At 43.6% G+C, this 18,290-nt stretch overlaps 1 protein-coding gene across 1 annotated transcript; it reads right to left on the bottom strand.

The window, feature by feature from the left end:
• Positions 1 to 1,922: 1,922 nt before the first annotated feature.
• zranb1b (zinc finger, RAN-binding domain containing 1b) lies at positions 1,923 to 17,620 on the bottom strand. The gene is made up of 10 exons (XM_061087289.1): positions 17,210 to 17,620; positions 15,013 to 16,095; positions 9,712 to 9,899; positions 8,330 to 8,483; positions 7,468 to 7,539; positions 5,855 to 6,053; positions 5,060 to 5,180; positions 4,559 to 4,688; positions 2,762 to 2,991; positions 1,923 to 2,352 (listed from the first exon to the last, which is right to left on the bottom strand). The coding sequence occupies exons 2-10, from the start codon at positions 15,983 to 15,985 to the stop codon at positions 2,134 to 2,136; spliced, it is 2,286 nt and encodes a 761-aa protein (XP_060943272.1). The 5' UTR covers positions 15,986 to 16,095; positions 17,210 to 17,620; the 3' UTR covers positions 1,923 to 2,133.
• Between the last annotated feature and the right edge of the window lie 670 nt (positions 17,621 to 18,290).

The raw sequence follows: 18,290 nt of genomic DNA, 5'->3' as shown, positions 1-18,290 counted from the left end.
AAGAAAACCACTGACTAGGCCTGGTCTAATAAATATGATCAGTGATATCTTAGAAATAAAATCCTCATGGATAAGAAAATAACATATATAGATGGAAAAAGTATTTTGGTTGTTACATTAGTAAATGAAAATCTAGATTTTGTTTCACAGATGTAAACTTTATAAGTTATAGGACATTTCCACCCGTTACCTGTGATCCAGAGATTTTCACTGTAGACAACTCCAGACTACTTATTTTACATTTTGGACCCTTTCAAAATAAAGTTATATAAATTGTCCTTCAAAATCCTTTCTTATTGACCCTTTTGTACAGAGAATCCTGAACTCATGAACTTAGAAACCTTCTAAGAGGAGAGCGTGTTGTATTGAGTGTTTCTTATTTGAACACATGTTAAAAAAAACAGCATGAACCTGAAGAACCTCAGACAGGAAACAGTTTAGTTGGACATTCAAAAAGGTTTTCCTTTATTTTTTTCCGTATTTTACCTGTTCTTTGCGTTACACTCCGTATAGTGAAGTCAGGCCTAAATCCACAAACCGTCATAGTCACAACTGCAACTATTGCATAAATATAAAGCAACATACAGGTGATGCTCAAAACGTGTATGAGTCGGATGAAACACAGAAGAGGTTACAGTACGCAATGAAAGAAACAAACAAATGCAAACATTCACAGCAAAAAAAAGAAAGAAAGGAACAAAAACTCGTTTTTTTGTTGGTTTTTCTTCTGTCAGCTTTGGTTTTGTACGTTGCGGCCTCACGAGAACCCGGATGATAAACATTAAGATGTTTTCACACGATGACGACGAGCAGGCGTGAGAACTGATGCGTACCGTGAGGGTGACGACAAACGCTAATAAGGAAACAACGGACAAAAGAGGAAGTGGGAGACGACAGGGACACAAAGTGTGACTCCCTCGCCCGCCTGTAACCCCGAACCCCCCCAAAAAAATAAAACAACCAAGAGCACCAGATTTGAGGCATAACAAATGAGGTACTAAATCGCACGCAACAACAGAAGTAAACGATCCACTGATGATCACGGTCGGTTCTTTCCTCACAGCTACAGTGTTTGTGTGCAACATGTCTTCATCAAGATCCAGAGAATATAATTAGTAAAAACCACAAAGGAGAAGAAAAAAAAACAATATACAGAAAAGCTCAAATAAGTTTCCAAACAATAAATATGTAGAGTAAGTTCAGAGAAGAAACACACACTCTCTCTCTCGCGCTCACACACACACACACACACACACACACACACACACACACACACACACACACACACACACACACACACACACACACACACACACACACACACACACACACACACACACACACACACACACACACACACACACACACTTCTCAGTTCAGTCAGTCTGAAAAACGGTAAACCAAAGATCCAACATGAATGTTCTGGGCTAAACCTTAGTGAGATCTGACTTGTCAAGGGGGGAAAAACTAAAATCTCCCTTTTCAAGAGCTTCATACGACGACCTTAGTTCAAGCAACGATACTGTATTTATATAGAAATGATTTAATAAATGTGCAGTGCTTAGTAATAAGGATTAAAGTCATGTATTATTACACAACCTCAGCTTCTCTAAGGATCATGAAAAAACGCTAAACCGGTCGACTCGTTTTCGACTGGAAAACAAATTAAAAACCTCATAAAATAAATTTGGAAGTGTGCTTTTTGTCAGTGCCCATACTAAACGGATATAAAGTGTTTGATTTGAATCAATGCTGGTATATTTCCTTATACTCTTTTTATTTTAAACAACCACATGCATTTACATCTATGGATAAAGTTTTTCCTTTTTTCCTTTGAAACTCAAAAACAAATCAAAAGGTCATTTGCATGTGTAAACCTTCCTCCTCTTCTTCCCCCCCCCCCCCCCCCCCCCCCCCCCGACTCGTGTGTTCCTCGGCGGTGGAGTTTGTCGGAGTTGATTGTTCTGGTCTGAATGCCTGCGAGTGCCAGGGAGCAGCAGAGTCTCCGGTGAAAAGGTGGATCGCTCCTGAAGGCGTTCACAGTTTGTCCGTGTCAGAAAAGAAAAAAAAACAAAAGAGAGAGAGAGGAGGGAGATGAGTCCTGCACCCCCTCCTCCCCCTGCTTCAGCTTAATCACTCGTCCTCGTCCTCCTCCTCCTCTTCGCCGTCGGACAGAGACGCGCAGGGCCGGATCTGCCGGTAGCCGTCCAGCCACTTCTCCACCATCTGGGTGACCAGCGGGTGGTTGCGGCGGCGCGAGCTCTTCTGAAGAGCGACCAGGACGCCGCCGTCCGTCACGCAGCAGTCGCACCACTCCCTCAGCAGCTTCTCCTGCTGCTCCTCGTTCCCCATCTAACAGGACGGGAGACAGACGGGACCATGAGGGGGCGCCACACATCACTCGTCTACAGCCAGGATATTATTTACTTCTGCTGAATCTCTTTATGAGAAATGATCTGCCAGAGTCTTTCTAATTCAATTACTTACAGTTTGTACAACCTGAGCTAAACGTTGTGTGAGTCAAACTTGAATAAATGATAAAGGAATGGAAATCATGTTATGAATAAAAAAGAAAACAAAATGTAGGCATGTTTCTAAATCAGATTTTGATAAATTAACAAATTTTTGATCCAGAAACTCACTTTTCAGAAGGTTAAACTGGTGTCGATGCAGTGAAGCTTTCAATTAAACAGGTTTCATGCTCACAACATCAATTATCATCATCAAGCCAAATGTATTTTGAAGTGGACCAGGTGCTTACTTCCTGCGCCGAGAGGAAGTGGATGTGAAGCAGCTTCCTCTCGCTGTCGACCAGCGGCAGGAAGGTGACGGTCACGTCATCGTCCGTGTTGAGGTTGGCGCCCGCGCCGCGATGGTCAAAGCCGTCGTTCTCCATGGCAACCAGCGCCGAGAAGTGGCCCCGAGTATAGCCCAGAGCGATGGGGCTCTTCCAGCAGAAACTCTGCTCCCACAGGAGAGGCAGGTACACGCCTGCAGGGAGAGGAGGACAGGGCAGGTTGAGATTCAGGTGAAGGGAAGTGATGTCCACTGTTGGTTGTATGTGTTTGTATCAATGTGTCTCTAGTTTTCCAGTTGTGTTGAACAAAGAGCTTTACACACTGAGTAGGTTTAGTTTTAAAACGCTAAAACAATCCCAGCAAAATGAGCAGTGACTTCTCAATCTGTTCTCCTCAACCTCTGAGCATGTTTAAACTGACCCACAGCACCACCTGCTGCTGTGGAGGACGAGCTGCTGGGGTATTTGTTAGAAGATAATCAGCACAATCAGCAGAAACAAGTTTGAAAGATCGTTTCTTTTTACATTCTGCAGGTTTCTTATGCATTTTTTTAGAAATGTATTTCTTTGATTGGAAAGTTTTTATTTGTTCATGTTGTTTTGTCATTACAAATCACACTGTGCTGATAAATGATAAATAAACAGCCATTAGTCATATGTATTGGACAGATAAGAAACTCACACTACTCATAATGGTTTGATTTTAGGAGCAGAAATCACCATGAATGTTTCAGAATGACTAAGAGTTAATTTAACTTGGTTATTTTTCTCCTAGTGTCATGATTAATTTCAGTCTCTTTGAGTGTTTGAGGTTCTGGAGCTTTTAAATGTATGAATTTCAAAGGCACTGCTCTTTATTTTCTGCATTTTTATTAGCAACACTGCATCATATTTTATTTTACCAATTAGAATAAATGTAAAAGTGCCCTGGATTTAAGTATAGTACTTAAATTATGTTTTTTATATTACGTTCTACCACTCAGCACTAACTACACAATGAGATACTGGTTATACACTAAACATGAGACAGTGTTTGTCTCATGTTTATTCTCCTCTGTAATAAACAGAGCAGCTCTCACCTCATGAAAACTCTGTAACTGACACCATGACAGTGACGCCCCTGAGAAGTTACTCTCCTCTCCCAGTAACCATTGTGTTTTTACTGGGTTCACTTGGTCACCACTTAACTCCCCTCCCTCTCTATAGGCGCCCATATGCACTGGGTGTTTTACATTGGCTCCTGGCAACAGTAAATCCCGGATCCATCAGACTCTACCACAGGCAGTTGGCCCTTGTTCAGCGCTTTCATCATCCACTGTACGACTTCACTCGGAAGGCAAATTGAATCCAGACTGTTTTTACTGCTGGCAGTAAAGGTGGACCATAGGATTGTTTGACTCTGGGTTCTGATGGTTTACATATGTCCAAGTGGGTCTGGATGTGTGCGTGGAACATTTTCCTGCATCAACACACGTATAAATGTTCTGCCGTCTAAACGGAGGAGGATTTGTTTCGCTTTTAACTGGTATTTTCAGTCCCACGGTCCTAAAATACCCCTTACAGACACTGGACAATGCATATTGTAAACAGCAATTACTGACAGATCACAGGGCAGTTATGTCAGCTATGTCAGCTATGCAGACACATGTAGGCTGCAGCTATTTCACAGAGGAAGTCTCATCCTTCTACGCCCACTGGAACAGAACTGCACTGGATATATCGACATCTAATCAAAACACTGTCAGTCAGTGAACTTCTCACCTTGAAAACGGGTGTACCCCAGCGTTTCGCCACGGAAACTTTTGTAATACTTCACTCCGTAAACGATAATGGGCCGACGGAGAATGTGTGCAAGAACAAAAATGTGGGTCTGCTCCAAGCTGGATCCTGGCTGTAAAGAAATAATAACAAGACACAAAAGGTAAAAACTGTTAGAAAGCCGCTGCCGCACATTCCCACAAGTTACCTCAGTTTACTCCCAAGTGCTAAAGCTCGAAACACACAATTACTGCGCTTTCACACCCTTATGTAATAACAACCCACCCAAATACTCAGTCTCTGAGGTCACACAGAGCAGTGAGAGGCAGAGAAGTGCAGACGACAACCAGGATGCACTTTCAGACGGCATTACAGATTAAGTATAGTGTGGTAAGCTCAGTAAAGCTTCTTGCATAATTCATACATCATTAGTGTGTCACATTTGAAAGCACATCAGGCTCCTCTCCTCCATTTCAATCTGTGTTTTCTTTCATGTGCACATACCTGACTGGCCAGGGAGAGGATGAAAGCCCAGTCTTCCTGCCACTGTTCCTCCCGCAGTGAGAAGTGCAGGCCGAAGCTCTGAGAATACCACGACTCCCACTCCTTCCAGCGAGTGTAAAACCTGCAGACACACACACACACACCATTTTGTTTAGGACATTTTCTACCTCTCTGTGCAGAAATGTGGGTGTGACTGCTATGCACTGAGCTCCTTCATCTCGTTTAAAGATAAGTGTGACTGGTAATTACTCATTTAAGCAAAATAGTAATATCCTCACTGAAGAATCCACAGCTTCTCAGAAACAGACACGATAGAGACACTGGGTTGTTTTGTTCATGCAGAACAAAGCTTGTGCTTTAAAGTCTTTTAACTTTAAAAACCAAGAGTTTCCTGATCAAAGGGTGAAGTCTCTGCATTAGCCGACAATCCACACTGGATTCTGGAGCTATATTCAAACGTCTAAACCAAAATTTTACTGCAAATGTAACTTGAGACAGTGCTGCATTGATCAAGGACTTATTTTATAAAACGCAGTTTGCATTAAATGTAGGGAAAAAGCAGTATATTCATATTTTTACCCAAGTTACGGTCTCCCATTATCAAAATCCTACTCCTCATATCATATTCCTGGAAAGCATCAAGCACCAACTCAGCAGCACCGGTTGCAAACCCTTATTTTGTATTTCATTCTACTAAACACAGATGTATAGAGAAGATTAAAATCAGCACGCCATACAGTTCGCAGATTGTTTACTATAAACTATCAGCTCCACTCCTGGCTCTGAAGGCCTCACCAGTGGGAGCAGTCGTGCAGGCTGTCATGGAGCGTCTTGCGAAGCACCGAGTCCTTGTCGTAGATTCCCCATGTGGCCTGCAGCACCGAGTCCAGCAGACAGTCCCCGGCCGTGCGGTTCCACAGGGCATAAAGCCGACTGTCTAACCTCGTCCCGAGCTCCAGGGACCAGTTGATGATGGGAGACTCCTCTTCAAGTTCTAGACAAGAGGGAGCGGAAATGTTGAGTGTTTTATCTCTCTTTAAAAACATAAAACCTCTCCAAGTGAACACCTTGTGCCAATGAGCTCAAGTGAGGGGGGTCTGGGGTTGCATAGAGGCCAGAGTGGGATATTTTTCAGGTTGCAAGACAGGTGATATCATGTGAAAGGACTGTTTGGTAGAGTGTGAATTACCCCTCACACCTGTAAAAATAGATTTGACATAACAGCAGCTGAATAGATCAGCATGTACAGCACAACACCAGAGGACTGAGAACATATAGATACGTCTTAATGTGTTGCAACGTGCACAGAAAAACTAAACCTGTATTCAATCCAGCCTTCTACATTATTTTTAGACAAGCAGACGTCCATTTCAATGTATTTACAGTCATTTGTAAATAGAAACTTGTTTGAAATATGATGTAAGCCCTTTATCAGATTGTTTGGGACTTGGAGCTTTGGGAGTGGCCGAGCACTGAGACAAATGAGCTCTGTCGGGGAAGAACACACAGGATTTTCCTTCTGGGACCATGAGTTTGAAATGTACAAATGACCCTTTGTTCAGCTTTGGAGCGATTTATTGAGCAGCTTTTTAAGTTCGTAAAAACAACAAAGCAAGATCAACAAAGTTTCGTGTTTTTTTGCACTGAGTATTTAACACAAACATGCAACGCAGCTAGCATTGTCGCTACACGTGTGACACTGTGCATGATTTATGTGATTTTATTCTGCATTCACACCATGCACGCTAAAGAAAGCTGAAGGGTTTCAAGCAGCGTTATTTGGTCTCGTCTTAATCCCTTAACAAGGAGACAAGGTTTTCTATTTGCTTGTGCATTTCATGTTTCCGCCAATACTCCTCACTTAAGTCCAAGCAAACACACACATGGAGGACCTTCAGCTGAGCTGCTGCAGTGTTTAAAACCTGGGGATGTCTAAACAAGAATAAGGAGCACTTAAGAATCAATGTGTTGCAGAAAAGTGATGCCTTTTAAAAGTGTGTTTTTGTATTATTTGTGCATGCCTGCGAGTGTGTGTGTGTGCTGAGAGGAAGTACAATCATTCAGGGGGGGATCAGAGAAATCCCTAAAACTCAGTCAAGCTTATTAGGGGAGATGCAACTGGTACGAACGATAAAGAAGAGACCTTCTGGCAAAGTGACGAGCTAGCAGTCAAAACACGGCGTTGCCAAGAGGGGAAATACAAGTAATATAACACTGCCAATACTTGGCTGCCTTCCTGTTATAGTACACAGTTTGTGAGGGGGCTCCCTGTGTTTGCCAAGCCGCCAGACCACCTTGGATCTGGTTTCTCTCTCTCTCACAAAGTAGTCGCATAAATATGTAAACACAGCATTTGTGAGTTGCTACTGCGACATTAAGTCCTGAAGTTCACAGAGAAGAGATTTCACCTTTTTGTACGTCTCGGTCCAGCACCTCATCAAACAGTTTTTCCTGAACTGCTGGGGGCAAGTCTTCAATGTCTGAAAGAAAAACAAGTCAAAAGAAAGGGGGGGTTATCAGAGGAGACACAGGTGAAGAGAAGGTCGTATTTTATTAGATGAATTCATTCATGCAATGTTTTTTTTCCGGATCTGGCTCATTTCAACTCAAGCCACCCTGTTTTTGTTCCTTCCACAATAGTCACTGGCTTTCACTGCATGTTCGGAGCTCTTGTCAACACAGTGGCTCATTCTTTGGCTTAACCAAATGAATGCATTGACTTTGTGGAACTGAACAGAATGGCTTTCTATAGTGGACAGGAGCCAAGGTCGGCATTGTTCTGAACACTCGGCATGACTAAAAAATCCTTAGCTTAGCTACTGGCAAAAGACTGAACCATAATAGCCATTCCACAAAATGAAATTCAACAGAAACAGCCCTGAATGGATGTAATTTTAAAGAATGAAATTGGCAAAAAAAAGCTTAATATAGCATTGTGATGAACAAGAGTCATGCACCGTCGGTGGGCTTGTACACTCTGTATGCAAAGACAATACTCAAACAGTGAGCCAGAAGTGGTCACTGTCTTCTGGCAGTTGGAGACACACATAGCATTATGTCCCCTCCGCAACCAACAACAAGTAAATTCATAAAACCACAAGTAAACAAAACAAGAGCTCTATCACACACTTGGCAAGACCGGCCGGGTTCCTTCAGCTACAGAGTTTAACTTTCCCCTTATACAGAATTCTGGGTTTCGAGCTATGACATCCAGATTCAGCCTGTTGTTGTTCTGGCAATATTTGTTCATATGCTGGGGGGGTTGCTGACCTGCAGGCAGGGTGAAGGTCACCAAGTCCGTGAGGAAATAGCAGGTGAAGTCTCCCTTGCGCTGGTGAAGAGAGGCAGCGACCTCACGACGGATCTGCTCCGTTAGCTCCGGGCACACCATGGCTGGAATACACTTGGCTGCCTGCTGGGAAACCTGTAGAATAGAGAGGAGAAGCAATATAATCTCTGTCTCAATATGAGGAGTATATGAGACAGTGGCTGAGGATTTAAAAAAAAAAGCAGTAACTACAATCAAAGCCCTGTGGTTGTATGCCTCTGCCAACCAGTGTAGATTCAGTCTACACACTTTTTCCCACTCATGAGGCCACCGTGACCTTGACCTTTGACCACCCACATGTACTAAGTTAATCCATTAGTTTAAAGGAACCTTCACCCCAAATTTGGAAGGATTCTCTTAAAGTGTTTTTAAGATTCATCCTAGAGTCCACACTCAATGTTTGTGCCAAATTTGAAGAAATCCCCTAAAGGCATTTTATTAGATATTGTGTCAGTAAGAACGGAACAGATGAAAACATAAAGCCTTTGGCCGCTGAACATCACTGGTGCAGATGCATTCAAAAGAATAATGCACATTGGGCAGTTATAAACTATCCAAAGCCAAAGAGATGTTTTCTTCAAGAAAAGGTGTCATTGAAATATATTAGAAAACACATTATTTTTGTGTTTGCTTCGGTAGGCCACTCTGTGATCTGAAGTAATTATACTTATCCTCTAAATGATCTAATCTAAGTTGCCTCGAGGACAAGAGGATGAAAATAAGTGTTTTAGTGTTTGGCATTGAAACAAAAGTTGTTGGCTGTGCATTTCTTCAGGGGAGTGATGCAGCGGCCGCTCACTGACCCCCGCAGAAAAGAAACTGGGAGAGTGACTGAGTGTGGGAGGCGAGGTGAATATGCAGATAATCTGGGATCACAGTGCTGACGGCAAGCTAGCTGCCATCAAACTCAGCACCCAGACATCAGCTTAGTGAGCCTCCTTGATGCAGACATAACAAAAATGAAATCATTACTAGTCTCTGGAAGTTATCATATATAACTTTGTCTTTCTGTGTGTTTGACAGAAAATGAGGCAAAGAGCTGAGTGTGTGGGCAACTTCCAGCCTCTTCCCTCTCTATAAACTCTCTGCCCTTGTGCCTCCTCTCGGCTGATCTCATTGGATGTTGAGATCAGACTTCTCAAGAAAAAGCTGCATCAACGCCGACGTAGACTCTGACTCACAAACAAGCATCGCTGTAATCGTACCATAACATGATTCTTTTTAATATTTTGTATATCTAACAAACTCTTTATGACTAAATTCTGTTGTACAGAATGTCACACAAGTGATTCTTCCAATCTAATGCCAGGTTGTCTCTACTGACCTCTGTGAGTAGCACAGCCAGCATGTCCTGCCTCTGGAAGCGGATGGCCAGATGAACCAGCGTGAAGCCGTCATCAAACGCCGAGGACCGATTTAATAAGCGCACCTCGTCTGATGTTAGCTGTCGTGCAATGTCACCTCCTGACGACTTGTAGGCCTCCACAGCCGCCAGGTCCCCTTCCACCACACCTACAAAGAGAGAGGAGGAAAAAAGATAAGTTACATTAGAGTGAAGGTTTTTTCTTTTGATGCTTTTAAATAGAAGACATTTAACTTAGAACCAATTAAACAGTTCACAGACTGAACGAAAAAGTAATACTTTGGTTTTAATCAGGAGTAGAGCCTGACAAGGATGGAGTTTTGGTGTCTGGTGGTGATGTCAATATTAGGGAGTAAAGAATTACAGAAAAATTTATATATTTTAAGACATTGGCAAGGATTCCTAATATGTCATTTGACCCTTGTGTCAAAGAAATGTAACTGAAGTTTTGATATTTTACCTTTTGACTATAAACCATAATAAACTATACATATATTTTTTTATGTAAAAACATGTAATCAAAGATTATTTTTCATTGTTTATTCTATAAAACAAAAGGTTTCATTTTAGCAAACATAAATGTCGATAACAATAAGTCTGTTAAAGGCTCATTTTGTATCTTCCATCAGATAAATCGGTCAGGGTTTAATTAGAAGTCAACACAATCTCACAGTTTTAAGTGGTGCTTTTACAGAGAGCTTCAAACACATTCAACTGCACAAGGATTTAAATAGTTTCCTTTTGATTGCATCATGTACCTTAACCGACTGTGCTTGGTGAACAAATCAAAAAAGAAATTACGTTGATGAGTGAGGTTTACTCAAATCGTGGCTCAACAGATTTTCCTCAGAGCTTGTGCAGGGAACACTCTGTGCTCAACCATCCAACAAGTACAAAATGGGAGAGATCAAAATGTGCTTCATCTCATGTCACGGAGGGAACAGCTTTAAGACTTATAAGTGGAGGGGGAAAAGACAATAGTGGGCCGCTTTGTAATCTGTCAGTTATTTTCTGCCTTCTTTATCTTCAGGCTCAGATCTTAGCGTGAGGGTTGAAGGTTGCGTTGGATCAGATACATGCAGGTGTTTCCTTTTCTTTGCCTTTTTTGGCCCAATGTGCAAATATAGACCACTGCTGCTGCTTACTCACAGATGCAAAATAAATAATCTGTTTAGACAAGACCGTCAAATAGTAGAAATATATTTGACTGAGTGCAGAAGAAAACATACAATAGTCTACAGTCTTACAGTCTTATAAATTACTATGCTAAATAACTATTGCAGAGATCCAGCACTTATATGATACCTTTAAAATTTGATGCTCAGAAAAGTCCATTTAATTTCCCATCAACTCTGTGTTAATGTCGTATAGAGTGAGAAGTCCACAAGGTGAAGTGAATGTGGTGTGTGAGTGCAGCAGTAAACCTTCGTGAGAGGCTCCAGGATGGATGTATTTTTAGTTTAACTCCTAATCCAAAGCAATAGCATACACAGATAAAATGTCAGCTAACTATGAAATGTGTATGGTTTCAAAACAAGAAATGTGGTGATAGGGTGAAACCACCAAGATAGCGCGATATAACCAGAGTTATTTAGGACAATAAACCATTTGGACGAGTATGTTATTTCAAAAGAGTTAAATAAATTCTCAAAGTGATCATGAATTTCAACGTGACACAGTTGCACTCAATTCCTCTTTCCATTTCTAGCGTATACAGTGTAACGGCCATGTAGCATTCTCTCGTACATTTGGCAGCATTAAACACTGTTGAGCTTTTGTTCTCGTGTCAAAGGACCACACACAATGCTCAGCTGCATAATCTGTGGGAGAGTGAAAGCGAGAGCGAGGGAGACATGGCGTGGGTGGAAGGACTCGCTGTGCCATGTGGAGCTGGCTAGCAGAGTTAAGAGACGGAGGGAGAAACTGCACAATGGCAGTGCAGTGCTATAGAGAGGGATCACAACCACTTTCCACAAAGCACTCCATTAGCGTGGGTGTGTCTGTGGCCGTGCACTCAGTACTGTACTGACGGATCCTTTAGGAAACACAAAGCGGGCAAATATGCAGACAGCCATACACTTTAAGACCGACTGATGGAAGACAATCGGGATAAGTGGTGCTGGTCTTTTCTTGCCTCCACACAGAACATTTTTCTTTTTTTTTTAATCAGGTACAGTGGTCACCTCTATCAATGTGGAAAAAAACTGTCTGCATTGCTCAACTAGCAACTGCAATGGGTAATACACCATAAACCAATACGCAATAAACCATATGAGGGTTTCTCCCTCTTAGTCCTTATCTAATTCCAAGGAATATTTTTATGTATATTATGGGTCTTTATTGCGTCTGGCAAGGAGTTTATGTTTTCATCCCTTGTCTTTTGTACATTGATTTGTTTGTTTGTCAGCAGGATTACTCAAGAACTACCGAACACATTTACGGCATTATGCGATACATCGTTATGACCTTTTCATCATTTTTCCTTCACCGCCATCTCAGAGGAAAATCTAATCGAAAATCAGAAAGTAGGACACGTAGGATTGTTTAGTGTTTATACATTCCCCCTGTGTTTCTGTTCACGTGGGCTTCCTTTGACCGGGCTCCTGTTTCCTTTCACATTCTTGAGTCAGAAGCACTGGACGCTTTGAATTGCATTGGATGAAGATTTTCATGAGTATGAGGGATTGTGAGTCTATCGATGTATGTTATCACTGTAATGGATTGATAACCTATCCAGGACATTTCCCAATCTATAGCCCTCATGTGATAGGTAAGGCCCCTGCTCCATCTGAACCAAAGAGTATATACAGTATCAAAATGGGGAATTGTGCTATCCAAGAAAATGGTAAAAGTTCCTTATAACATATTCTTTGTGGCAGGAGAGTGTAGACTGGTGAAGATCAATTAGCCCCTGTTATTTGCCTGTTATATACTGTATTACAAATGATAGGGTTTCTTTAAAACTGGCTGCTTCCCTTTGAAAAGGCCATTTTCAACACACATTGCCCTCTGTGAAGTCCGGCCCTAAGTGAGGTGTGAAGTCTCTCTAATCATTACAAGATTGGACAATGAGCCAATAAACCTGCACAAATACAGACAAGTGGGCACTCTCATCCTGACCTGCATGACAAGTCAAAAACTAAACGTGTGGCTGACCACATTCCTCAAAAAGTCCCTAGTGTCAGGCTTCAGGAATCTCGAGGGCAAAGCATTAAGCTACCCTCTCTTAAAGCAGTTTACGGTTCCTGAGAGAAACCTCTGCAGAGCATGAAACACCATGAAAGCCCGTCCTCTGTACACAATCACAGATCTGTTTATAACCTCTTAAACAGGATGAGATTGTGATGACTGGTCAATGGGCAGAAGACAGAAAGGCCGACACGAACGCACCACACGCAGCAACAAGAGTCCAGCTTAGGGAGTCGATCTGGGGTCGTCCACGATGCAGGGGCGAAGGTTGTTGCTGTTGCCAAAGAGCTGATTATATTTGACTTGTGCTGCATGGGTCGAGCTATTTTTAGTGCAGAAGGTCCCTTAGGAAACTGGAGCGTCAAGCGGAACGAAGGAGCCACTGTTTACAAACACTGACGTCTATGTGTCAATGAGAGGGAAACCCACCGAGCAACTGAGCCCTGCTCTCTGCCTTTATCCTCTGAAACTGCAGTATGGTCACACCACGTTCACTCACTCAATGTTCCAGGCATAATTAAACTTAATTAAATCGAAGCTACATCCTCACCACTTACCTCAATTTGTGTAAGTGTCTCAAAACTAAACCCACGCAAGGGCTGAATAGTTCTGAATCAGTAATACTCTTCATATAATTCACCTGGAAAAGTGAATCACGTCACTATTAACATATTTATCAGTTTTTGACCGTTCATACTAGAACACAGCTTCAAACTAAAATAGAGTTAGAATTGAGAAGTGCAGACGGCAGACGTAAACATTCAAAGATAAATTATACTTTAAACCAACAGGTAGTGTAGCCTGAAATAACAAATTTCCTTCTTGACTTGCTGCTGACAGATGAGTTATTAGTGTAAATTGAGTGTCTGTCATCTATGGCATTGCGGGGTGGGTTTATTGGCAAAAAGCAGACGTTTTTTTCCCAAAGCATCCAGACTGGTGCTGAGACAACTTCTCAATCAATCTGTGATTGATTAATCATTCAAGGAATTTATCAAGTGGAAATTGTCTGGTTTCATCTCCTGAAATGTGAATATTTTATGCTTGTCATGTTTTAAGACAGTAAATGTAATATTTATTGATATTTGAACTGTTAGTAAGACAAAAAAGACATATCACACATGTCAACTTTCGTTCTCAAAACTGTAATGATCATTTTTTCCCTAAGTGATTGATCAAGTGAAGAAAATGCAGACAATGATTGTGAAAATAACTAGTACTGAGCATAGTGGAAAGAAGCAACATGTCTGCTGTGGCTTGGATATTAATTCCATAAAGGAACCATGGAATGGAAACACAACGAGTGAACACTTGCTTAAAGAAATTACACCCGCCCACCATCAGACATTGAAACCAGATGAGACTTGGCCTCAAGGGGACAAGCAACACAGACAGGACGGAATTCACCCCGTCACATGTAGGAAGAGATGCTGCGTCAGACCAGAAGCAAATCTAAGCACAGTGATATTTCTTTAAAATTCAGACCAAATAAAAAAAAAACATTGAACTATTTATCACTGTGATATCACATGCATGTGTAATTGTCAAAATTTCTTCTGTCTGTGTAACACTGAAATATTATTTTCCACAGAGACAGAAAGGCCGAGTGGGTGTGCAGAACAAACTCAGTAGTCATGGTAAAGATGAGAGAAGGAGTGAGACAGCGGTGTGGGAGAGGAGCCTGGATAAAAAGCAATCACTAGTTTTTCTTAAAATGTTCATCCTCCCTCCTACTCCACATTCAGCAGTCGATAGTGTGGGAGGCCGGACACTTGCAGCTTGTAGGGGAGTTTTACACAAGCTGAATGCAAAGGATTTCTTACAATATAGTATATCAGTAGTATGATGCGATTCTGAATCATCTGGACTTGGCAATAAAAACCCATAGCAAAAACTACCTTGTAGAGAGTAAAACTATATTGGTCATTCTTGCAGACTCTGTAAAAGCCCTTTTCATGGTGTTGGCCTGCCTTACATCACTGACTTCACTCATCACCAAAATCAGAACACAACAAAATGCGATGGAAACTAGTAAAATATGCTTCAACAAAATCATACATTCTTGAGACTCACCAACACAGGCATTGAGGAAGAGCCAGTCAGTCCTTCTCATCCTGTTCTTTATCTGCTTCAGTTTTTTGAAATCCACCTCCAGCTCCTCTTGTCTCCCAATCCCAGCCCCTGACTCCAATTCAATCCTCTGAAAGTCCATGTTCATCTCCGACTCCCGTTCCGGGGTCGGGGGAGATCTTCTTTGGCTGCTGCTACACCCGCCCACCCCACCTACCACGCTGCCTACACCTTGGCCCACCATGTGCCCAGCAACACCCCTCCTGTTGTCCCTGCCATGTTCATTCAGTTTTGTGGGAGGTTGTTGGCTCTCAGGCTTTGATGCCAGTTCGATGGGTTCAGTTAGCAGACTATTTGCTCTGGGGTGGTCGCACATCACACACTTTTGTGCCTTGGCCCAGTTCTCGCAACTGCATGCGGTGCAGGTCCAGTGCTGTACGCGAGTGTTAAGCCTGTTTCGGTCATTATATTCCTCACAGGGGTCTGTAGTTGTGGCCGAGGGAGCAGGACGGCATCCAGAGCCTGAGGTCTGGGGTGACTCTGTGGGGCTGCGTGGCTGCTGGGTATGATGTCCTTGGTGGATGGCATGTTGCCTATGTTGTTGTTGTTGAGCGTGAAGCCTCTGGCAGAGGCACTGGGTGCAACGGATGGCCCGAGGCCAGTTCAGGTAAGTGCACATGTGGCATGACCACTTGCTACTTGTCTCAGGCCCATCAGCAATGCGAACACGGGGTCGAGCACTGGAGTCTGGACAAATGAGTAAGCTGGAGCCCCCCTGGGGTGGGCTGTTGCTGAGGCCTGCAGGGTCCCACTGGTGCAGACTAGCATCCAGAGCTGGGCTGCTCTTGAAGGGTTCCTCAGTAATGATAGCACCCCCGCTGGGCCTCTGAGCGCGGCACATGGTGCACTTGATGGCTGACTGCCAGTTCTCGTATGTGCAGTATTCACAAGCCCACTTGGCAAGCAGCTCGGTCATCGTCGCACCGCCGCCGAAGGGGACTTCCTGCCGATCAGAGGGGGCTTCCTGCCGTTCGGAGGGGCTCTCAGCTCGGCAGATCCACTCTCCAGGAGATCACACAGCAAGCACTGGTTTACAAAAACAAAAAAATACAGGGCAGTTCAGCAAAATTTATGCTTGTTATATCAAATAAATATTCCACTTGACAGTTGAGGGGGGGGGTTGATATATCATGTAGCTCAAAGGCACAACTGAAAAGAGCGGAACTTTCCAAGTTTTTTGTGATAAATCTCTCCGACAGTGCATCATTACACAAACCTCAGACAAAGCACTCTCTATTGGAGCCATCTGTGCCACACAGCCATTGGGACGCTCACTGACAGACACTTGGGATAATCTACAGTGCTGTGTACTGTCGGTCTGGCACTTCTCTGCAGCTACAGCTCGCAGGCAGCAGTGTGCAGAGAGCCAGAGAGAACCGAGAGGAAGAGTGCAACAATGGCAAACACCTGACACTGGCTTTAAAAAACACACGCAGTGGGTAAACGTGTCCTACAGCCCGAGCAGGGTAACAAGAGACAAGGGCAGATGAAACCAGACACCAGGCAGGGAGCCGCGTGACTGGTTCGGACACTTTCTGATGCACTGGGATTGAATTCCCCCCCCAGAAGCCTCTTACCTGCCTTGATATGAAAAGTTGAATGATAAGCAAACACATGTGCTGAGTTCCGATCAGTGTTTTTGTACCTAACACAGATGGAGAGATCCAAAACGACTGCGGCTCTCACGGAGGAGCGCTGTGTTGACACCACGCCTCCAAGTTTACCAACACACCGTGAGAAATTCAACACATCACCGAGAGACAGGAGCAGGGCTCGAGGGCAAGAGCTAACACAACAACACAACAACATGAAGAGCAGTACCCGCGTTAAACTCGTGTTTTAAAAGCCAACACATTCAGCGGAAATAAAATAGAGAAATTAATAAATCAGCTTCTGGAGTTTACGAGCAGCAATGTTTTGACTTTTTCCCCGACAAGCTAGCAGCAGCACATGCTAATTCGTGTGTAAACAGAGCTAACAGGGGGCGAGCTAGCAGTTACATGATAACCGTTAGCCCGGTGACCGGATCATGTTTGGGCTGTCTCTCCTTCCCCCCCTTCCTCCCGCCGCCCGACCGCAACCGCCCGCCGGGCCCCGGTTCCCCTCCACCCGGGGGACGGGTGGTGGAGAGCAGCCTCACCTTCTCTCGCCTCGCCGTGTTTACTTCCAAAAGACAAACAGTGCTCTTCCACCGGAGCTGTCTCGCCCCCTCGGCCCGCCGCCACCAGCACCGCAGACACCCCGGGTTCCAGGCTCTTCTGCTCACTACACCCGCCGCATATTGACTTCTTCTTCTCCGGGGGGGGACCGCTCAGCTGCCACTTGAAGGTCCATACATACCGCGGAGGAGGAAGAAGAAGAAGAACCCCCCCTAACCCCTGGTCCCGGCCGCTTCTCACGCTTTAAATCATCTTTGTCTCTCTTGTTATCCTTCTTAAATTCCCTCCAGCCTCTCGCTTCTCTTATTATCCAAACACCGAGCTGACGGAGCTTCAATGGCGGCGAGAGAAGCAGCGGAGGGAGGCAGGAAAACACTACGAGAGAGAGGGAAGAGCGAGGGGAGAGAGAGAGGAGATCCGATCCTGGATCAGGATTTACCACCTGGATCAGCCGGGCGCGCCCATTGGCTGGCAGGCGTGTATCCCCCCGACGCGGACCAATCACAGGCCACGTCTCTCCTCGCCTGCTGTTAAAAGGCTCAGTGAAATCAAAACAGCCTCAAGTCACAATAATAAACCCGCAGGGGATTTTTTTTCCTCTTTTTTTCCTCTAAAGGTCTCGACAGGATCAATTATTTAGACAAAAATAATAAAAATTGTTTTACTCGAGCATCGTTATTAGTTGCATCTCCCACCAGTAACCACGTGGTGTCCCCTCACTCAAAGGGTGCTGAGGGGATGATGTCATCGTAAAAAAAATACTGCAGCAAGCAGTCTGCAGTGATGCATGACAGCTGGAGCGACTCTTTCCAACGATGGATAATCGTTATTGTTATTGATGAGCATCTACAGGCCCCGTAACCGACTGTTTATTTATTGTTTATTGGGAAGGACGTCCCACTCTTATGTGATGTCACCGACACAAGCACCAGTAGGTTTGGCGCATAGAGCGATGCTTACAAAGTAACTATGAGTTCTGCACAAGTAAGAAAGAAGGTAGAATCTTACACAAATTATCTTGCAAAATACATTTTAGCAGTATGAATGTATCCATATACATTT

This window comes from Limanda limanda, chromosome 15 (genome assembly GCF_963576545.1).
Source record: "Limanda limanda chromosome 15, fLimLim1.1, whole genome shotgun sequence".
Classification (NCBI taxonomy): domain Eukaryota; kingdom Metazoa; phylum Chordata; class Actinopteri; order Pleuronectiformes; family Pleuronectidae; genus Limanda; species Limanda limanda.
The sequence above is the reverse complement of the archived record's forward strand: the minus strand, read 5'-3'. Positions and strand labels throughout refer to the sequence as shown.